The sequence below is a fragment of the Salmo salar genome, unplaced genomic scaffold (assembly GCF_905237065.1).
Source record: "Salmo salar unplaced genomic scaffold, Ssal_v3.1, whole genome shotgun sequence".
Classification (NCBI taxonomy): Eukaryota; Metazoa; Chordata; class Actinopteri; order Salmoniformes; family Salmonidae; genus Salmo; species Salmo salar.
The window spans coordinates 54,509-78,076 of NW_025550267.1; the positions used below are offsets into that span (position 1 = coordinate 54,509).

Here is a 23,568-nt window from a genome sequence, read left to right on the forward strand (position 1 = left end):
TCTAAATTTATGCTTTCGCCGTAAAACCTTTTTGAAATCGTAAAACGTGGTTAGATTAAGGAGATGTTTATCTTTCAAAGGGTGTAAAATAGTTGTATTTTTGAAAAATTTGAATTTTGACATTTATTTGGATTCAAATTTGCCGCTCTTGAAATGCACCTGCTGTTGATGGAGTGCACCACGGGTGGCACGCTAGCGTCCCACCTAGCCCATAGAGGTTAAGGAATACCTAGGATAGGATAAAGTAATCCTTCTAACCCCCCCTTAAAATATTTAGATGCACTATTGTAAAGTGGTTGTTCCACTGGATATCATAAGGTGAATGCACCATTTTGTAAGTCGCTCTGGATAAGAGCGTCTGCTAAATGACTTAAATGTAATTGTAATGTAATCTGGAACAGTGTTGTATTTTCCTTTCCTGTATTCTACTGCAAAGGTGAACTCTTGCAACCGTAGAGCCCATCTGATAAGTCTGGTGCTTGGTTTGTTGGTCTTGAACACCCACACAAGGGAGGAATGGTCAGTGACCACAGTGAAGTGTCTTCCCTCCAGGTAGTACCTCCACTTTTCCAAAGCCCAGACAACTGCGAGGCACTCTTGCTCGGTTGTGGAGTAGTTCCGTTCTGCTCCATTCAATGTTCGACTGGCGAACGCTAGCACTTCTTCAATGCCAAGTCCAGTCTGTTGGACTAGAACAGCACCAAGTCCAACATCACTTGCATCAGTGTAAACAACAAAAGGGCAATCAAAGTTGGGATGACCCAAAATGGGAGGTGTGACGAGGTGTTGTTTCAGGGTTTCAAAAGAGGTCTGGCACTCTGCCGTCCATCGGAATTTCGCACCTTTTCGCTTCAATGCGTTGAGGGGTTCTGCCACCTGGGAGAAGTTCAACACAAACCGATGGTACCATCCAGCCATCCCAAGGAACCGTTGAAGGGCCTTGAGTGTGGTTGGGACAGGGAAATCTTGTACCGCCTTGGTCTTTTCGGGATCCACATGAGTGCCGTCAAAAGACACAATATGGCCAAGGAACTTCAGGGAGGTTTGGCAGAAGTTGCTCTTCTTCATGTTCAATGTCAGACCAGCTTCCCTTAGCTTGTCCAACACTGCTTGAAGATCTTGAAAATGTTGTTCTCTGGTCTGGGAGTAGATAATTATATCGTCCAGGTAGACGAAACAGATCTTCCCTTTGAGCTCACCTAACGCAATCTCCATGAGTCTTTGGAAAGTGGCAGGTGCATTCTTTAATCCAAAAGGCATCACCTTAAAGGAAAACAAGCCCTCAGCACAGACAAAAGCAGTCTTGTCCTTGCTTTCCTGGTCCATCTCAACCTGCCAATAGCCACTATTGAGGTCAAGGGTAGTGAACACAACCGCGCCAGACAATGACTCCAGGATCTCTTGGATGGTGGGAAGAGGATAGGCATCAGTCTGGGAAACCTTGTTGGTCTTCCTATAGTCCACACAAAATCTAAGACCACCGGTCTTTTTTGGGATGAGGACAACAGGAGCAGCCCAGGGAGAGGATGAACGTTCAATTATATTTTGTGTCAACATATCATTAATGAGTCCTTTTTGGATGATTAGCTTTGCTGGGGACAAACGATATGGCTTCTGCTTGATCGGCATTTCCTGTGTAAGGAATATTTTGTGCTTCAGGAGCCCGGTACGTCCCAGCTTTGAAGTACATACATCAGCGTTATTCTGCAGCTGTTCCAACAGCCTTAACTCCTCTGGCTGTTCCAGCTGAGCTCTTCTCACAGCCTGTAAAAGGAGATCATCAGAAGGATTATCGAGGGTTAGTGGTACCGGAGCAATGGCAGAGAAGACTGCCACATTTGGACCCCAATCATGTAACTTTGTAGCTTCTGACTGGAAGAAATGCTTCTTGCTCGGATTGTATGGAAACCAGTAGCAATTGTGTGCGATATCAATCTGGACACCACTGAAGTACATGAAATCAATTCCCAACACAACAGGAAAAGCAAGGTTCTTGGTTTGTAGGATAACAGAAGGAATCATATAGGAGTGGTTACACAGGTGGAACTCTACCTCACTCCATCCAAGTGGTCGTTTAGCCTCACCATCAGCCAGATAGAGTGGACCTTCTGTCCACGGCTTCAAGTTGTAGTGTAGACCTTTAACCTCCTTCCACAGTTTCTCATTGAGCAGTGTGTAGGATGACCCGGTGTCCAGGATGGCTCTTCCTGTCCATGGACCTATGGACAGGGGTAACACCAATTGGTGCGGTATTAACTGAAAGGAAGGGGATGTCGATGGGGCGGCGTAGGCAGTGACACTTGGGGTTTCATCTCTGGTCAAAGCACCCAGAGTAGGATGGTCGTTCCTGCGAAGGGAGTTAGGTGTGTTTGCCTGTTGTGATTTGTGGTTTCTGGAAGGGTTTACTTGATATGGTCTTGGACATGTAGCTGAAGAATGTCCCTTTTGGCTACATCTCCAACAGAACATGGGAGGGGTTTTGGCTGGAGACTGTGGCTGTTGTTGATGGTCTGGCTTGGGTAACGGTTTGGGTGTCTGTTTCTTTCTCTGTTCATATTGCTGTTGGCATTCTCTGTCCTTCTCGAACTGCTGTCCCAGGCGAACCAGTCCATCAACAGTGGTGACTCTTTCTCTGAGTTGACTGGCTAGTAGTGGGTTGATGTTCTTCAAGATCAATTTAATGACCTCTTCCTCCTCAATACCAGGTTTCCACCTTCTGCACAGGGAGTGGTAACCGTATGCAAAGTCACGGATACTCTCCTTCTCTCTTTGCACTCGATTAAAGACTCTGTCTGCCAGCTCATCTGTGTAGTCCTCAGACAGAAATGCAGAGGAAAACTTGGCCTCAAAGTCAGCCCAGGAGGTAGTGGTGAGACGTGCCACATCCCACCAGTCTCGAGCTGTACCATGCAACACATTCCTCAATGTGGCAAGGAGTTCTTCGTCAGCCAGGGGATTGAGGGCAAGAAAGTCACGACATCTTTCCAGATACATTAGCGGATCAGGACTGTCATCTTTTTTCCCAAAGGTGGGAAATTGCAATTTAATGGGCATCGCCCCCACATGACGTCTACTCAAATCACCATGAACAAAAGAGCTAGGAGGGATTGAGGAAGTAGAGGGTGAGGGAGTTATCGGACCATGAAAATGAACACCAGGATGCATGGCCTTGTCTTAGCTGTTCTGAGGTGCCAGCTTGGCCCTCAGTGGTCTGAACAGAAGTGGACACCAGAGAAGCTCTGTGCAAGGAGTTGTGCCTAATGGAGGCCATGTCAACAGACACGTCAGCCAACATTTTAACACAATTAGAAAGCTCTTTCTGCAAGTGGTCTACAGTGTTAACCAGAGGAGAAAAAACTGAATTAACGTCCTTGAGAACCTCAGTGTGATGATGTTGCAAGCGCCACTGGAGAGTGGCAGTGAGTTGGGTTTGTTGGTAGTCAAACTGCCTGTCCATGGCACCAGTAACATCCCGTCTTCCACTCTCACTGAGCTCTGTCAGTGTGTGGGTTAGAGTGCTCAGTGAGTTTCTGAATTCCATGGCACTCTGTTGTTGCTCTTCACTCAGACATTTGAATTTATGGTGGATTAGAGTTTGGAGATGTTGTTGAGTCCGACGAATATCAAGGATGTCACCTTGAAGTTGTAAGACTACAACCTCTGGAGATAAACCAGACAATGGAGGAAGGTTGGGCGTCAGAGGGAAGGCTAGCTCAGTACTTCCACACAGATCCATGTCAATAAGGGAGTAGCTGGTTAGACCTCCTGTGGCCTGTGGTCCAGACCGAGCCTTCAGATTCCCAGGGCTCTGGCCCAAATCAACTCCATTGACATTATGATTTGTATTGTCGGCTCGATGGTCAGACTGGCCCTGTGTATTCCCATTGACAGGTATGATATGGATGAGCACATTTTCTTGGGGTGAATCCATTGTTTTAATTCCACACAAAAGATTTGCTTTGGTTATTTCTCAATGTTGAGGTCCCATCTGGGGTGCCATTTTTTATGTAACGGTTTTGACTTGAGGTTATAATTTATAGGGGTGCCAGGTAGGTTGTGCCTACCAGAGAAAATATTAGTTTCTCCTTTTAGTTTGATAGGGAATGAGTCCCATCTGGTCCGTCAAGTCTACACCAATACAAAGGACTCATGTAAAAGTCAGGATGGAAATACACTTTTCATAAACCCTTAAAACAATGGAAATAACTTCAAAACAACTGTATTCTTTTGCGTGGTTGTATTAACAACCTAAATGATCACACACACACACACAACAATATAACAATAATGAGCTTTAAACAGCTCTGGTTCCTCCAGAAATGTCCTGTACCTCGGGCCTAAAAAGAGTCCAGCCCGGTAAACAAGTTCAGGGAACTCAAGTGACCTTAGTCACGCAATGGTTGTCCGTTCATACAGTGTAGCGTAAACCCAGTGTCAATCATACAATGAAAAGAACAAATATTTTACCACACATTTCAATAAATCCTCAACTACAACTAACTACCTAAATCATCACAGTATACATCACACCAAAACAAATGAAATACCGTATACAAAAAAGGTTGTAGTCCGTCGGTCAGTCAGAGAAGCCAATCCGCCGACAGATCTCCAGCGGAGAAAGGCCACGAAAACCAACGGAGAGGTGTAGTCCACAGATGCAAGAGTGGAGCCGACCTTGGGTAGATTTTCTATTAGGCTACACAAAGCACACTTTTAAAGCAGCACAACAAACGGAAGAGAGACGCTTCAGAACTGAGGGTCGAACACATCCTCATTCATGTTTCCATCACAACTCCTCTTTTGCACAGCTGATGCTGGCTATTTAATTGGGAATTAAAGGGGAAGCGCCCTATTGGAAGAAGCACTAATTAATTGAGAATTAAAGGGAAAGCGCCCTATTGGACGGTTCAGAAACATTCAGGGCCGTCACACACCCCCCTCCCCTGGAAAAAGCCGACCATTGCCCTGGAAGGCACATCTTGGTCGGGGAAACCGAGAAAGGTCTCTTCATCACTTTCCTCTACAAAAATATTCGTTACATTTTGGCGCTCATGCTCCTCAGCCGAGGGGTCACAGTTCTTAAAGCGTGAGACTTCTAGATCTGGGAATCCGAGAAAAGTCTCCTCACTTTCCTCTTCAAAGATCTCCAGGACCTTGCGGCGCTCAATCTCCTCCAATTCGTCAGCTGAGGGGTAACAGGCCTTAAGGCGTGAGACATGGACAACGCGCATATCTTCACCTGTGTCCTCTTTCACCACTCGATAGTTCAAAGGGCCTCTCTGCTCCACAATCCTATATGGTCCTTGCCATTTAGGAGCGAGCTTGGCCGAGAAGAATTGTTCAGCTTTTGAATAAGGATGAGAGCGAAGCCACACCCGATCACGAAGCTGGAACTGCATGTCTCGTCTCTTCTTATCATAATTTCTCTTCTGCCTGAGTCGAGCCTGGATCATGTTCTTTGAGACAAGAGCTCTCAAGTCGTGGAGATGGACTACCTGGTCATAGCAAGCAGCGTCTGGAGTAACCTGCTGGGGCTGTAGCACCATCTCCAAGGGTCCTCGGAGGGGACGACTCAGGTTCAGCTCTGCAGGTGTGACTCCAGTGGACTCTTGCACAGCAGAATTCAGGGCAAATCGAAACTCGTGAAGGTGCTTGTCCCAGTGTTTGTGCTGGGTCCCTACATAGGAAGCAACCATTGTCTTCAAGGTTCGATTAACTCTCTCAGTGAGGTTGGTCTGTGGGTGATAAGCCGTGGTCAACTTCTGTCTCAGGTTCCATCTTTGGCAGGTCTCCTCAAAGAGATCAGAGACGAATTGGGAACCTCGATCAGACAGGATGTAATCAGGCACTCCCCAGCGAGTCAGGATCTCTTTCGTAAGGATGTTAGAGACTGTCCTTGCTGTGGCCTGACGCAGGGCAAAGAGCTCCACCCACTTGGAATAGTAATCAACAAAAACAAGCATGTACACATTCTGATTGGAGCTTCTAGGAAATGGACCCATCAAATCCACTCCTAACATTTCCCAAGGTCGGGTAATCACAGTTTGCTGCAACTTGCCAGCAGGCTTTCTACCTTCTGGTTTGTACATTTGACAAACCTGACAGTTTCGGATGTGTGACTTTACATCCATGCTCAGATGTGGCCAGTACAGTAATGCTTGCAACCGCTTGTAGGTTTTGAACCTGCCCAAATGACCAGCTAACGGGTCTTCATGGAAATGTTGAAGCAGTTGAAGGCGTAGAGTTTCAGGTATGTACATTTGGTATAGTGTTCTGTGAGGTAGTTGTACAACTCGGTAGACTTTGTCTTCAATGATGGTCAGCTTGGTGGTAGGATTGACCATCTTTTCTCTATCTTCCAGGATAGTCTGGTACAAAGCCTGTACTTCTGGATCATCCTGTTGGGCTTTCCAAATGGCCTCATCAGAGATGGGAAAGTCAGTTTTGGGTGAGTCTCGACTGCTTGACAGGACAGTAGCACATGTAAGATGAGGGCCACCATTACCACCAGCAGGAGCTCTGGATAAGGCATCTGGAATCATCATCATCTCACTTGGCTCTGTCATATCCTCACATGGTCTCTCCTATCATTGCTATGCAGACGACACACAATTAATCTTCTCCTTTCCCCCTTCTGATAACCAGGCGGCGAATCGCATCTCTGCATGTCTGTCAGACATATCAGTGTGGATGACGGATCACCAGCTCAAGCTGAACCTCGGCAAGACGGAGCTGCTCTTCCTCCCGGGGAAGGACTGCCCGTTCCATGATCTCGCCATCACGGTTGACAACTCCCTTGTGTCCTCCTCTGTTACGTTCCCCAGTTTCTGTGTTGTAGTTTGTATATTTGTTAGTGTGTTTCAGGTAATGGCTTCCTGAAGTTCTCCAAGCAGCTGATTGGTCGGCCCCATTGCTGATTGGAGAGCTGACCCCGCCCCCTCGTCAGGACGCAGCTGTCTCAATTAACAACCCCAATATAAGCCAGTGTGCTGTTGCTCAGGGAGAGGAGAGAGAGAGATTTTTGCTGAGAGAGGAGGTTGATGGCAGAGAGATATATATATGTATATGTTGGTTGTTTCTCAGAAAGAGAAAGGGGTATGTACTTAGTTAGTTGTTGCTGAATAAGCTTATTGTTCTGTGTTTAGTGCTCAGAGCTTCTTTAATGTCCTGGGTTAGTGTTTTCTCAGGTTTTGTTGTGAAGTAGTTTGTACATTTGTGTTATTCTGTTTCCTTTGTTCCCAGGGGGGAAGGGGAAGGCACCTAGGGAGTGTTTAGGCAAGAGGCCCGCGGGCATACATATACCCGTAGTAGTTTACTGTCTATGCACACTAGGAAAGACCTGGGCGGACCATCCCCTGTATTTTGGTTAGTGCACCAGGTGGTGCTAGTTAGGTAAGTAGTGGGTAGGCAGGTAAGGTAGGAGAGGGGGTTTTGATATTTAGTTTCTTTACTTTGGTTCCGTCCAGCCCCTTTTCCCCAACCTTACCGCGTGAAGGAATAAATTCCCTGTTAACGGTATTCTCTGCCTTTGTGTCATCCTTGCTCACGCCTACACTTCCATACCTCTTTCACAACACGGAGAGTTAAGTTGTAGCAGGGTGTTGCGTTCCCTCTTTCTAGAGGCGTGCGTAACATAATGGGGGCTCATCCGGGATACCATTAAACCCCCCGGTCCCTGCTGCACTGAGCTTTCTGTGATTTGTGAGAAAAGGGTGACTAGTTTAGTTTGTGGTTAGTTCAGTGTTGAGCGTCATAGCATTAGCTATTTGTTGGCTCTTGTGTTTGGTGTAGTAGTTTACAATGGCTACTTTTGATGTACAATCCTTTTTGGATAACCCGTCGTGGGAGGTGTTTAATAAGTGTCGTAAAAGTGATTTAATGACCTTGGCTGACCATTATTCATTGTCTATTTCGCACAATTTAGTTAAGGCTGAGGTTAAGAAACTAGTGTTAAATGTATTGTTAGAAGAGGAGGTGCTTGAGTTACCGCTGCCTGAACCTACTACCCCTGTAGGGGATGTTGCTGCTCCTGTAAGCCCGTCGGTTTCTGAGACCGAAGGCGAGGCTAAAGCTCCAGCCACATTTCCCCGTTTTGATCCGCTCTCCCCACTGTCAACTGGTGATGCCAGAAGGGATGTCCGTTCTATACAGTTTCAACTGGAAGCGGAAGAGAGAGCCCAAATTAGGCGAGAAAATCTCCAGTTAGAAATCTGTAAAATAGAGGCTGAAAAAGAAAGAGAACAGCGGCATTTGGAAATCTGTAAAATAGAGGCTGAAAAAGAAAGAGAACAGCGGCAGATGGATTTCAAAATGCGCCAAATGGAATTGGAGGCAGAGACAGCGAGGCTAGCCTTTGTTCCTACTGTGCCTGTTAGTGAGTCGTCCTCACCAGCTGGAGTTTCCAACACGTTTGACATTAGTAGGCAGATTGCCTTAGTACCTTTGTTTAGAGAATCAGAGGTTGACTCCTATTTTTGTGTGTTTGAACGTATAGCCGTAGCCTTGAAATGGCCTGAAGAAGTATGGTGCTTATTACTTCAGTGTAAATTAACTGGAAAAGCCCAAGAGGTTTTATCAGCGCTACCTTTGGAAGATAGTTTGAACTATGAAGTGGTAAAAGCTACCGTTCTTCGTGCTTATGAGCTTGTGCCTGAGGCATACCGACAGAGATTTAGGTCTCATAGAAAGTCTCCTAGTAAGACTTATGTGGAATTTGCTAGAGACAAGTGAAATCTGTTTGATAAATGGCATGCTGCTAGTAAGGTAACTGATTTCAACTCTCTCCGGGAGTTAATTTTATTGGAAGAGTTTAAAAATTGCTTACCCGAACGCATTGTAGTATACCTAAATGAACAGAAAGTATCCTCCCTGTCAGAAGCGTCTGTGTTGGCAGACGAGTTTGTGTTGACGCACAAGAGTGTGTTTTCGGCTCATACTGAGAGTAGAGCTACTGAGTTGCCTACTTTTAGTCCCAGTCGGCCGTTCATTTTTGAGGGGTTTGTGTCCATTGCGAATGACGAAGCATCTCAGCGTCCTGTTAAAATCCTTAGAGATACAGGGGCGGCGCAGTCATTTATATTGGTTGATGTGTTGCCCTTATCCGACAATACATACTGTGGTTCCAGTGTGTTAGTTCAGGGTATTGAAATGGGTTTTGTCCCAGTGCCGTTGCACTTTGTGAATGTACACTCTGAGTTAATCAGTGGAATATTCAGAGTAGGGGTACGTCCTAAGTTGCCAGTAAAAGGTGTGACCTTTATAATGGGTAACGATATTGCTGGAGGAAAGGTAGTACCCGTATTGGAAGTGTTGGATAAAAGTGACCACTCTCTCTCCAATGAGTTGGCACAGAGTTATCCCCATGTGTTCCCCGCTTGTGCTGTCACTCGTGCTCAGGCAAGACAAATGGGTGACGTGATAGATTTGTCAAAAACTGTTTTGTTTAAAGAAGTTGATCAAGAGGATGGGTTGTGTACTACCTCTAAGAAGCTGATCACCTCTGACAAACAGCCCAGGGGAAGTGAAATCGCGCCCCAATTACATGACATTCTTTTGACTGTCACCCCCGAGAAGGTGATTGAATGTCAAAAGGGAGACAGTCTTCGCAAGTGTTTTGCTTCGGTAACTTCCATTGAGGAAGCTAAAACTAAAGAGACTGCCTACTTTATGGAAGCAGGAGTTTTGATGCGTAAATGGGCAGCTCATGACACCGTTAGTGACTGGAGTGAAGTGTGTCAAGTGGTTGTTCCTACACCATTCCGACAGCAGGTGCTGTCACTCGCCCATGACCAGGCGTGGTCCGGACACTTAGGGATCACGAAGACTTATAACCGAGTCCTTCGACATTTTTTTTGGCCAGGTTTGAAGTCTGACGTTGTCCAATTCTGTAAGACATGCCACGTATGTCAACTCACTGGGAAAGCGAATCAAACAGTTCCACGTGCGCCGCTCTGCCCGATTCCTGTGGTGGGGGAACCGTTTGAAAAAGTGATAATTGATTGTGTAGGTCCATTGCCGAAAACCAGGTCAGGTAACCAGTTCTTACTAACAATAATGTGCAGTGCTACTCGATACCCAGAGGCTATTCCTCTACGGACAATAACAGCACCTGCTACTTTTCAGCGGTTAGTTAACATTGTTTTTGCCGATGTACCAAATTGTACTGCTTATCTTGACGATGTGGTAATACATTCGTCTACTTGGTCTGATCATTTCGCCACCTTGAAAAGTGTGTTTCAGCGGTTGGCGAATGCTTCTTTAACCCTCAATTTGGCCAAGTGTGAGTTTGGGAAGGCTACAGTGACTTACTTAGGGAAACAAGTGGGACGAGGTCAAGTGCGCCCAGTAACTGGCAAAGTGGAAGCAATTGTTGCTTTTCCTGCTCCCACGACTCGCCGCCAGTTGCGCAGATTCCTGGGGATGGTAGGTTACTATCGTACTTTCTGTAAGAATTTCTCGACGGTAGTAGCTCCCCTTTCATCTCTGCTTAGTCCGAAGGTACCATTTAAGTGGTCCCAGGACTGTAACTATGCTTTTGAGTCCGCTAAAGCGCTACTTTGTAGTGCCCCAGTGCTTGCCGCCCCCAACTTTGACAAACCTTTTAAGTTGGAGGTAGACGCTAGTATAGTGGGGGTGGGTGCGGTTCTCTTGCAGGAAGATGAAGATGGAGTGGATCGACCCGTCAGTTTCTTCTCCCGTAAGTTCAACTCGTGTCAGTCAAGGTACTCCACAATTGAACAGGAAACGCTGGCTTTATTGCTAGCATTACAGTTCTTTGAGGTATATGTGGGTTCCAGTGCCTTGCCTGTAATGGTCTTCACGGACCATAATCCTTTGGTGTTCTTAAAGCAAATGTACAATCAGAACCGCCGCCTTATGCGGTGGGCTCTGATTGTACAAGGATATAATGTACAGATAGCCTATGTGAAGGGCTCGGCAAATGTGGTTGCCGACGCTCTATCACGGGTTTAGTAACTGGGGAAGCGTTGATTTTTGTTATTGCAAACTGTATGTTTGCATTTTTTTGTGGTGGGCGTGTTACGTTCCCCAGTTTCTGTGTTGTAGTTTGTATATTTGTTAGTGTGTTTCAGGTAATGGCTTCCTGAAGTTCTCCAAGCAGCTGATTGGTCGGCCCCATTGCTGATTGGAGAGCTGACCCCGCCCCCTCGTCAGGACGCAGCTGTCTCAATTAACAACCCCAATATAAGCCAGTGTGCTGTTGCTCAGGGAGAGGAGAGAGAGAGATTTTTGCTGAGAGAGGAGGTTGATGGCAGAGATATATATATATATATATATATATGTATATGTTGGTTGTTTCTCAGAAAGAGAAAGGGGTATGTACTTAGTTAGTTGTTGCTGAATAAGCTTATTGTTCTGTGTTTAGTGCTCAGAGCTTCTTTAATGTCCTGGGTTAGTGTTTTCTCAGGTTTTGTTGTGAAGTAGTTTGTACATTTGTGTTATTCTGTTTCCTTTGTTCCCAGGGGGGAAGGGGAAGGCACCTAGGGAGTGTTTAGGCAAGAGGCCCGCGGGCATACATATACCCGTAGTAGTTTACTGTCTATGCACACTAGGAAAGACCTGGGCGGACCATCCCCTGTATTTTGGTTAGTGCACCAGGTGGTGCTAGTTAGGTAAGTAGTGGGTAGGCAGGTAAGGTAGGAGAGGGGGTTTTGATATTTAGTTTCTTTACTTTGGTTCCGTCCAGCCCCTTTTCCCCAACCTTACCGCGTGAAGGAATAAATTCCCTGTTAACGGTATTCTCTGCCTTTGTGTCATCCTTGCTCACGCCTACACTTCCATACCTCTTTCACAACACGGAGAGTTAAGTTGTAGCAGGGTGTTGCGTTCCCTCTTTCTAGAGGCGTGCGTAACATCCTCCCAGAGTGCTAAGAACCTTGGCGTGATCCTGGACAACACCCTGTCGTTCTCCACTAACATCAAGGCGGTGACCCGATCCTGTAGGTTCATGCTCTACAACATTCGCAGAGTACGACCCTGCCTCACACAGGAAGCGGCGCAGGTCCTAATCCAGGCACTTGTCATCTCCCGTCTGGATTACTGCAACTCGCTGTTGGCTGGGCTCCCTGCCTGTGCCATTAAACCCCTACAACTCATCCAGAACGCCGCAGCCCGTCTGGTGTTCAACCTTCCCAAGTTCTCTCACGTCACCCCGCTCCTCCGCTCTCTCCACTGGCTTCCAGTTGAAGCTCGCATCCGCTACAAGACCATGGTGATTGCCTACGGAGCTGTGAAGGGAACGGCACCTCCATACCTTCAGGCTCTGATCAGGCCCTACACCCAAACAAGGGCACTGCGTTCATCCACCACTGGCCTGCTGGCCCCCCTACCTCTGAGGAAGCACAGTTCCCGCTCAGCCCAGTCAAAACTGTTCGCTGCTCTGGCACCCCAATGGTGGAACAAGCTCCCTCACGACGCCAGGACAGCGGAGTCAATCACCACCTTCCGGAGACACCTGAAACCCCACCTCTTTAACCTGTTAGGGCTAGGGGGCAGCATTTGCACGTCTGGATAAAAAAAATGTACCCGATTTAATCTGGTTACTAATCCTACCCAGTAACTAGAATATGCATATACTTATTATATATGGATAGAAAACACTCTAAAGTTTCTAAAACTGTTTGAATGGTGTCTGTGAGTATAACAGAACTCATTTGGCAGGCAAAACCCTGAGACATTTTCTGACAGGAAGTGGATACCTGATGTGTTGTATTGACTTTAAACCTATCCCATTGAAAAACACAGGGGCTTAGGAATATTTTGGCACTTCCTATTGCTTCCACTAGATGTCACCAGCCTTTACAAAGTGTTTTGAGTCTTCTGGAGGGAGATCTGACCGAACAAGAGCCATGGAACGATGATGTCCCATTAGACACCTGGCGCGCGAGTTCATGTTGGGTACCCTCGTTCCAATACGTTATAAAAGAGTATGCATTCGTCCACCTTGAATATTATTCATGTTCTGGTTAAAAAAGGCCCTAATGATTTATGCTATACAACGTTTGACATGTTTGAACGAACGGAAATATATTTTTTCCCCTCGTTCATGACGAGAAGTCCGGCTGGCTTAGATCATGTGCTAACAAGACGGAGATTTTTGGACATAAATGATGAGCTTTTTTGAACAAAACTACATTCGTTATGGACCTGTGATACCTGGAAGTGACATCTGATGAAGAGAATCAAAGGTAATGGATTATTTACATAGTATTTTCGATTTTAGATCTCCCCAACATGACGTCTAGTCTGTATCGCAACGCGTATTTTTCTGGGCGCAGTGCTCAGATTATTGCAAAGTGTGATTTCCCAGTAAGGTTATTTTTAAATCTGGCAAGTTGATTGCGTTCAAGAGATGTAAATCTATAATTCTTTAAATGACAATATAATATTTTACCAATGTTTTCTAATTTTAATTATTTAATTTGTGACGCTGACTTGACTGCCGGTTATTGGAGGGAAACGATTTCCTCAACATCAATGCCATAGTAAAACGCTGTTTTTGGATATAAATATGAACTTGATAGAACTAAAAATGCATGCATTGTCTAACATAATGTCCTAGGAGTGTCATCTGATGGAGATTGTAAAAGGTTAGTGCATCATTTTAGCTGGTTTTATGGTTTTGGTGACCCTGTCTTTGAATTGACAAAACATTACACACAACTCTTGTAAATGTACTGTCCTAACATACTCTAAATTTATGCTTTCGCCGTAAAACCTTTTTGAAATCGTAAAACGTGGTTAGATTAAGGAGATGTTTATCTTTCAAAGGGTGTAAAATAGTTGTATTTTTGAAAAATTTGAATTTTGACATTTATTTGGATTCAAATTTGCCGCTCTTGAAATGCACCTGCTGTTGATGGAGTGCACCACGGGTGGCACGCTAGCGTCCCACCTAGCCCATAGAGGTTAAGGAATACCTAGGATAGGATAAAGTAATCCTTCTAACCCCCCCCCCTTAAAATATTTAGATGCACTATTGTAAAGTGGTTGTTCCACTGGATATCATAAGGTGAATGCACCATTTTGTAAGTCGCTCTGGATAAGAGCGTCTGCTAAATGACTTAAATGTAATTGTAATGTAATCTGGAACAGTGTTGTATTTTCCTTTCCTGTATTCTACTGCAAAGGTGAACTCTTGCAACCGTAGAGCCCATCTGATAAGTCTGGTGCTTGGTTTGTTGGTCTTGAACACCCACACAAGGGAGGAATGGTCAGTGACCACAGTGAAGTGTCTTCCCTCCAGGTAGTACCTCCACTTTTCCAAAGCCCAGACAACTGCGAGGCACTCTTGCTCGGTTGTGGAGTAGTTCCGTTCTGCTCCATTCAATGTTCGACTGGCGAACGCTAGCACTTCTTCAATGCCAAGTCCAGTCTGTTGGACTAGAACAGCACCAAGTCCAACATCACTTGCATCAGTGTAAACAACAAAAGGGCAATCAAAGTTGGGATGACCCAAAATGGGAGGTGTGACGAGGTGTCGTTTCAGGGTTTCAAAAGAGGTCTGGCACTCTGCCGTCCATCGGAATTTCGCACCTTTTCGCTTCAATGCGTTGAGGGGTTCTGCCACCTGGGAGAAGTTCAACACAAACCGATGGTACCATCCAGCCATCCCAAGGAACCGTTGAAGGGCCTTGAGTGTGGTTGGGACAGGGAAATCTTGTACCGCCTTGGTCTTTTCGGGATCCACATGAGTGCCGTCAAAAGACACAATATGGCCAAGGAACTTCAGGGAGGTTTGGCAGAAGTTGCTCTTCTTCATGTTCAATGTCAGACCAGCTTCCCTTAGCTTGTCCAACACTGCTTGAAGATCTTGAAAATGTTGTTCTCTGGTCTGGGAGTAGATAATTATATCGTCCAGGTAGACGAAACAGATCTTCCCTTTGAGCTCACCTAACGCAATCTCCATGAGTCTTTGGAAAGTGGCAGGTGCATTCTTTAATCCAAAAGGCATCACCTTAAAGGAAAACAAGCCCTCAGCACAGACAAAAGCAGTCTTGTCCTTGCTTTCCTGGTCCATCTCAACCTGCCAATAGCCACTATTGAGGTCAAGGGTAGTGAACACAACCGCGCCAGACAATGACTCCAGGATCTCTTGGATGGTGGGAAGAGGATAGGCATCAGTCTGGGAAACCTTGTTGGTCTTCCTATAGTCCACACAAAATCTAAGACCACCGGTCTTTTTTGGGATGAGGACAACAGGAGCAGCCCAGGGAGAGGATGAACGTTCAATTATATTTTGTCATTAATGAGTCCTTTTTGGATGATTAGCTTTGCTGGGGACAAACGATATGGCTTCTGCTTGATCGGCATTTCCTGTGTAAGGAATATTTTGTGCTTCAGGAGCCCGGTACGTCCCAGCTTTGAAGTACATACATCAGCGTTATTCTGCAGCTGTTCCAACAGCCTTAACTCCTCTGGCTGTTCCAGCTGAGCTCTTCTCACAGCCTGTAAAAGGAGATCATCAGAAGGATTATCGAGGGTTAGTGGTACCGGAGCAATGGCAGAGAAGACTGCCACATTTGGACCCCAATCATGTAACTTTGTAGCTTCTGACTGGAAGAAATGCTTCTTGCTCGGATTGTATGGAAACCAGTAGCAATTGTGTGCGATATCAATCTGGACACCACTGAAGTACATGAAATCAATTCCCAACACAACAGGAAAAGCAAGGTTCTTGGTTTGTAGGATAACAGAAGGAATCATATAGGAGTGGTTACACAGGTGGAACTCTACCTCACTCCATCCAAGTGGTCGTTTAGCCTCACCATCAGCCAGATAGAGTGGACCTTCTGTCCACGGCTTCAAGTTGTAGTGTAGACCTTTAACCTCCTTCCACAGTTTCTCATTGAGCAGTGTGTAGGATGACCCGGTGTCCAGGATGGCTCTTCCTGTCCATGGACCTATGGACAGGGGTAACACCAATTGGTGCGGTATTAACTGAAAGGAAGGGGATGTCGATGGGGCGGCGTAGGCAGTGACACTTGGGGTTTCATCTCTGGTCAAAGCACCCAGAGTAGGATGGTCGTTCCTGCGAAGGGAGTTAGGTGTGTTTGCCTGTTGTGATTTGTGGTTTCTGGAAGGGTTTACTTGATATGGTCTTGGACATGTAGCTGAAGAATGTCCCTTTTGGCTACATCTCCAACAGAACATGGGAGGGGTTTTGGCTGGAGACTGTGGCTGTTGTTGATGGTCTGGCTTGGGTAACGGTTTGGGTGTCTGTTTCTTTCTCTGTTCATATTGCTGTTGGCATTCTCTGTCCTTCTCGAACTGCTGTCCCAGGCGAACCAGTCCATCAACAGTGGTGACTCTTTCTCTGAGTTGACTGGCTAGTAGTGGGTTGATGTTCTTCAAGATCAATTTAATGACCTCTTCCTCCTCAATACCAGGTTTCCACCTTCTGCACAGGGAGTGGTAACCGTATGCAAAGTCACGGATACTCTCCTTCTCTCTTTGCACTCGATTAAAGACTCTGTCTGCCAGCTCATCTGTGTAGTCCTCAGACAGAAATGCAGAGGAAAACTTGGCCTCAAAGTCAGCCCAGGAGGTAGTGGTGAGACGTGCCACATCCCACCAGTCTCGAGCTGTACCATGCAACACATTCCTCAATGTGGCAAGGAGTTCTTCGTCAGCCAGGGGATTGAGGGCAAGAAAGTCACGACATCTTTCCAGATACATTAGCGGATCAGGACTGTCATCTTTTTTCCCCAAAGGTGGGAAATTGCAATTTAATGGGCATCGCCCCCACATGACGTCTACTCAAATCACCATGAACAAAAGAGCTAGGAGGGATTGAGGAAGTAGAGGGTGAGGGAGTTATCGGACCATGAAAATGAACACCAGGATGCATGGTGGATTGCATCCTGTAAGGGGTGGCTGCAGCATGGCCTTGTCTTAGCTGTTCTGAGGTGCCAGCTTGGCCCTCAGTGGTCTGAACAGAAGTGGACACCAGAGAAGCTCTGTGCAAGGAGTTGTGCCTAATGGAGGCCATGTCAACAGACACGTCAGCCAACATTTTAACACAATTAGAAAGCTCTTTCTGCAAGTGGTCTACAGTGTTAACCAGAGGAGAAAAAACTGAATTAACGTCCTTGAGAACCTCAGTGTGATGATGTTGCAAGCGCCACTGGAGAGTGGCAGTGAGTTGGGTTTGTTGGTAGTCAAACTGCCTGTCCATGGCACCAGTAACATCCCGTCTTCCACTCTCACTGAGCTCTGTCAGTGTGTGGGTTAGAGTGCTCAGTGAGTTTCTGAATTCCATGGCACTCTGTTGTTGCTCTTCACTCAGACATTTGAATTTATGGTGGATTAGAGTTTGGAGATGTTGTTGAGTCCGACGAATATCAAGGATGTCACCTTGAAGTTGTAAGACTACAACCTCTGGAGATAAACCAGACAATGGAGGAAGGTTGGGCGTCAGAGGGAAGGCTAGCTCAGTACTTCCACACAGATCCATGTCAATAAGGGAGTAGCTGGTTAGACCTCCTGTGGCCTGTGGTCCAGACCGAGCCTTCAGATTCCCAGGGCTCTGGCCCAAATCAACTCCATTGACATTATGATTTGTATTGTCGGCTCGATGGTCAGACTGGCCCTGTGTATTCCCATTGACAGGTATGATATGGATGAGCACATTTTCTTGGGGTGAATCCATTGTTTTAATTCCACACAAAAGATTTGCTTTGGTTATTTCTCAATGTTGAGGTCCCATCTGGGGTGCCATATTTTATGTAACGGTTTTGACTTGAGGTTATAATTTATAGGGGTGCCAGGTAGGTTGTGCCTACCAGAGAAAATATTAGTTTCTCCTTTTAGTTTGATAGGGAATGAGTCCCATCTGGTCCGTCAAGTCTACACCAATACAAAGGACTCATGTAAAAGTCAGGATGGAAATACACTTTTCATAAACCCTTAAAACAATGGAAATAACTTCAAAACAACTGTATTCTTTTGCGTGGTTGTATTAACAACCTAAATGATCACACACACACACACAACAATATAACAATAATGAGCTTTAAACAGCTCTGGTTCCTCCAGAAATGTCCTGTACCTCGGGCCTAAAAAGAGTCCAGCCCGGTAAACAAGTTCAGGGAACTCAAGTGACCTTAGTCACGCAATGGTTGTCCGTTCATACAGTGTAGCGTAAACCCTGTGTCAATCATACAATGAAAAGAACAAATATTTTACCACACATTTCAATAAATCCTCAACTACAACTAACTACCTAAATCATCACAGTATACATCACACCAAAACAAATGAAATACCGTATACAAAAAAGGTTGTAGTCCGTCGGTCAGTCAGAGAAGCCAATCCGCCGACAGATCTCCAGCGGAGAAAGGCCACGAAAACCAACGGAGAGGTGTAGTCCACAGATGCAAGAGTGGAGCCGACCTTGGGTAGATTTTCTATTAGGCTACACAAAGCACACTTTTAAAGCAGCACAACAAACGGAAGAGAGACGCTTCAGAACTGAGGGTCGAACACATCCTCATTCATGTTTCCATCACAACTCCTCTTTTGCACAGCTGATGCTGGCTATTTAATTGGGAATTAAAGGGGAAGCGCCCTATTGGAAGAAGCACTAATTAATTGAGAATTAAAGGGAAAGCGCCCTATTGGAAGGAGAAGCACTGAGACGGTTCAGAAACATTCAGGGCCGTCACAACGTGTAGGTGTCACAGAAAACAAACCTGGAATTTTCCGAATCAGACCAACCAGCTCTTTCCGCCCATCAACAGGTAGCTGAGTAAAAGGGCTATCCAAAATATCCAGTGTCTCTGAATTTTTCAATCTACCCTGCAGTATGCAATCATCGGGACCAGGAACATTTTCGTCCTCATGCACAGACCTAGTATTACAAGAACCAAGGGAAGTAACGGTATCAGCCAAACGAACAGTTTTACCATCCTCTGTAGACTCCCACTTTCTCATCAGAACATCCTCTTGGAGAAAATAACCATGTGCGACATCTCCCAACTGTTCCACAGGCACAATTTGGTCACGCAACTCTTCTAATGTGGGGTCAGTCCGTGGCGCATTGATTAGATCGGAGCGGAATACAGATAACGGGATAACAGGGAAAACAGTGAGAGACTTCTTTGTGGTATTCTCATTTACCGGAGCAGGGACCGGGTCACCATGGCTCATAGACCGCGTCACTGCACCCGCAGAGAACACCGCTGGGAAACTCTGCGCACTCTCATCAGGAATCCCTACAATTGACGGTTTAGTGGAAACCACTAGAGATGGAAACACGACAGGCCACACACGCTCACCAGCCAAGTTATTCCCAAGGATAACGTCGATACCCTCAATAGGCAACGAAGGACGCACCCCCACAACAACGTCACCTTTCACCAGTCCACAATCCAATATCAGTTTATGCAATGGAACTGACAGATTGTTCAAACCTATTCCCCTAATTAGAACACTATTCCCAGAATCAGTCTCAGCAGAGAAAGGTAACACAGATTCCAACACAAACGATTCCGAGGCACCTGTGTCTCGTAGGATCTTCACTGGCACTAGGTTCTTACTTCCTAACATAGACACAAAACCCTCCGTAATGAAAGGTAAATAGCCTGGGTCAATATGGACTTTCACATGCCCCTGGGCCTGAGACAATGTGTCAGGAGTAAACTGATGTGGAACAGACGCAGCTAACGCCGTAGGCCTAGATTTAACGTTAACCTGTTAGGGCTAGGGGGCAGTATTGACACGGCTGGATAAAAAACATACCCGATTTAATCTGGTTACCACTCCTACCCAGTAACTAGAATATGCATATACTTATTACATATGGATAGAAAACACCCTAAATTTTCTAAAACTGTTTGAATGGTGTCGTGAGTATAACAGAACTCAAATGGCAGGTCAAAACCTGAGAGATTCCTTTACAGGAAGTGGCCTGTCTGACCATTTCTTGAACTTCTTTTCCATCTCTATCATTTACTAAGGATCTCTGCTCTAACGTGACACTTCCCACGTCTTCCATAGGCTCTCAGAGCCCGGGGAAAAAACAGAATGTCGTCATTCCAGCCCCAGGCTGAAACACATTATCGCCTTTCTCAAGTGGCCGATCAAGGGACACTGGGCTTATGCGCGTGACCCCGACCGCCCCGCCTTTGGGATTTTTTTCCTCTGTTTGCCGAAAAGGAGATTCCCTGTCGGAATATTATCGCTTTTCTACGAGAAAAATGTCGTAAAAATTGATTTTAAACAGCGGTTGACATGCTTCGAAGTACGGTAATGGAATATTTAGAATTTTATTGTCACGAATTGCGCCATGCGCGCGACACTTCTTTACTATTTCGGATAGTGTCTGGAACGCATCGAACAAAACGCCGCTATTCGGATATAACGATGGATTATTTTGGACCAAACCAACATTTGTTATTGAAGTAGCAGTCCTGGGTGTGCATTCTGACGAAGACAACAAAAGGTAATCAAACTTTTATAATAGTAAATATGATTATGGTGAGTGCTAAACTTGCCGGGTGTCTAAATAGCGAGCCCGTGATGCCTGGGCTATGTACTTAGAATATTGCAAAATGTGCTTTCACCAAAAAGCTATTTTAAAATCGGACATATCGAGTGCATAGAGGAGGTCTGTATCTATAATTCTTAAAATAATTGTTATGCTTTTTGTGAACGTTTATCGTGAGTAATTTAGTAAAATGTTAGCGAATTCCCCGGAAGTTTGCGGGGGTATGCTAGTTCTGAACGTCACATGCTAATGTAAAAAGCAGGTTTTTGATATAAATATGAACTTGATTGAACAAAACATGCATGTATTGTATAACATAATGTCCTAGGGTTGTCATCTGATGAAGATCATCAAAGGTGAGTGCTGCATTTAGCTGTCTTCTGGGTTTTGGTGACATTATATGCTGGCTTGAAAAATGGGTGTCTGATTATTTCTGGCTTGGTACTCTGCTGACATAATCTAATGTTTTGCTTTCGTTGTAAAGCCTTTTTGAAATCGGACAGTGTGGTTAGATTAACGAGAGTCTTGTCTTTAAATGGCTGTAAAATAGTCATATGTTTGAGAAATTGAAGTAATAGGATTTTTAAGGTTTTGAAAATCGCGCCACAGGATAGCAGTGGCTGTTACGTAGGTGGGACGAATTCGTCCCGCCTAGCCTAGAGAGGTTAACATACCGCCACGTTTTCTCCCAAACACAAGTTCAAGATCCCGGATGAGCCCCCACTTGTTACGAACCGGCTCTGAGTTCGCAACAAAAGGGAGACAACGTGGAGACAAGGAGTATCAAAATATATATTTATTAACTAAAATAACTAAATAATTAACAATGGCGTGTGTGTAATCAGTAATCAGTAGTGTAAGTGAGTGTTTTGCATACCTGAATGTAATAATGCAGGGTCTTGAAAGGTGCCAAAGGAAATAACCAAAAAGCCACAAAACTACACAACCAAAATCAACAAAGTGTCTGCATGGAGAGAGTCTTCTCAATAACTGTGGAAGAGGTCTCTTTATCCTGGGACACAGCTGGGCCCACGTGCTTCCCATTTAGCTGACGACCCTTCCAACTCCGCCCACCGGCATCCTAACAAGGAAACAAGAACAGAGAGAATACGGCAGACAGAGTGGGAGGGTCGTCACACACCCCCCCATAAATCTTTAAGAGATACCCAGACCGGACAAAGAAATATTACAACTATTAGAAATCAGCCTTACTAGCAATCACTTTTTATTTAACGATCACTATTACCTGCAGGTGGAGGGAACAGCTATGGGCAAAAAATTCGCACCTGCTTACGCCAACATATACATGGCTGAATGGGAGAGAGAGGCACTGGCCAAGTGTTCATATCAACCCACTTTTTATTACCGGTTTTTAGACGACATAATAGGAGCCTGGCCCCACGACATCCAATTATTCACAGACTTTATGAACATTCTCAACAGCCATCATTCATCAATTAAGGTTAAATACACAATTCATCCGCAAGAAGTCAACTTCTTAGACACAACAGTGTTTTTCAGTAATAACAATCAACCACAGAAAACACTACACACTAGAGTCTACTTCAAACCAACAGACACACATGCTTTACTTCATAAACACAGTTACCATCCTAAACATACATTTAAGGGAATAATAAAATCACAAATCATACGGTTCTACAGGATATCATCTTGCAAGCAAGACCTGGATTATGCAATAAATACACTATTCAATGCACTCAGAAGAAGAGGATATTCAAAACGATTTTTAAGAACCATTAAAAACAACACATTGGCAGCCCTCTCTCCCATTCATCCAACCCTCACAGACCACATCAAACCATCCACCTCTCTTAATCTCAACCTCAATCCTACTCCTAACCTTAACCTGTTGGGGCTACAGGTTAGCAATGAACCCCGAGCCTGTAGCTCAGTTGGTAGAGCATGGTGTTTGCAACACCAGGGTTGTGGGTTCGATTCCCACGGGGGGCCAGCACAGAAAAAAATGTATGAAATTGTATGAAATGTATGCATTCACTACTGTAAGTCGCTCTGGATAAGAGCGTCTGCTAAATGACTAAAATGTAAAAAAAAAAAAATGTAAAAATGATTGCTAACAAGGCTGGAAATTCAAAACATCAAAAATCTAATAATTTCAATTTCTCAAACAATCAACTATTTTACACAATTTAAATGATAAACATCTCCTTAATCTAACCACATTGTTCGATTTTCAAAGAGGCTTTACGGCAAAAGCATAAAGTTAGATTATGTTAGGACAGTACATAGCCACAAAAGTACAAACATCCATTTTCAATTCAAGGTCAGGCATCACCAAAAGCAGAAACCAGCTTGAATTATGCACTAACTTTTGTCAATCTCCATCAGATGACACTCCTAGGACATTATGTTATACAATACATGCATTTTTTGTTCCATCAAGTTCATATTTATATCCAAAAACAGCATTTTACAGTAGCGTGAAATTCAGATTTTTTCTTCTCTGAAATGCTTCCGGTGAACATAACAAAATTACTATTCGAAAACATTGGTAAATTATAATATTGTCATTCAAAGAATAATATATTATCATCTCGTAATTGCTACCGAATGGCCAGATCTCAAAATAACTTTACTGGGAAATCACATTTTGCAATAAACGGGGTGCTATGCTAAGAACAACAGGCTATGCTATACAGTTAGCATCATCTAAAATCGATAATAACATTGTAAATACCCCCTTACCTTTGATTATCTCCATCAGAAGGCAGGATCCCAGGTCCGGAAGGCATTCCAGGTCCGGAACAAATGTGGTTTCTTTTGACAAAGTTCATAATTTATGTCCAAATAACACCAAGTACTTAGCGTTCATTATGCTCCCACAAAACGTGGTGTGGGGCTGGTAAAATCACGCCGAAAAGCTAAAAAAACTAGTAAATGATCTATTTATGTTCGTTCAAACATGTCAAATGTTGTTTAGCATTAATCTTTTGGTCCATTTTTAACGTTAAACATCAGTAATATTTTCACACAACCTATCCTATGTCTAGATAAAAAATGATGACAAACTCACGTCTCTC

The 23,568-nt window shown here is 44.8% G+C and overlaps 1 protein-coding gene and 1 long non-coding RNA gene across 3 annotated transcripts in view; both read right to left on the reverse strand.

Moving 5' to 3' along the window:
• LOC123739256 (uncharacterized) overlaps window positions 1-23,355 on the reverse strand; it is a 38,832-nt gene extending 15,477 nt beyond the window's left edge. The window contains exons 1-2 of one of the 2 annotated variants that reach the window (XR_006767654.1): window positions 23,234-23,355; window positions 21,384-21,587 (exon numbers count right to left, since the gene is read on the reverse strand). This is a non-coding gene — a long non-coding RNA (uncharacterized lncRNA). Of the gene's footprint in view, window positions 1-21,383; window positions 22,583-23,233 lie in introns of those variants that run through there. The other variant, XR_006767653.1, reaches the window with a different exon arrangement.
• LOC123739254 (uncharacterized) lies at window positions 266-17,668 on the reverse strand. Its single transcript, XM_045713709.1, has 2 exons — window positions 16,858-17,668; window positions 266-3,155 (listed from the first exon to the last, which is right to left on the reverse strand). The coding sequence occupies exons 1-2, from the start codon at window positions 17,666-17,668 to the stop codon at window positions 283-285; spliced, it is 3,684 nt and encodes a 1,227-aa protein (XP_045569665.1). The 3' UTR covers window positions 266-282.
• Window positions 23,356-23,568: the final 213 nt, after the last annotated feature.

What these genes read in the sequence shown, in the direction of transcription:
- LOC123739254 (XM_045713709.1), bottom strand. Translation starts at nt 17,668, where the DNA reads ATGGATTCACCCCAAGAAAATGTGCTCATCCATATCATACCTGTCAAT. An exon ending in GCAATCCACCATGCATCCTG is followed by an intron (nt 3,156 to 16,857) that starts GTGTTCATTTTC and finishes CCATGCATCCTG; the next exon opens with GTGTTCATTTTCATGGTCCG.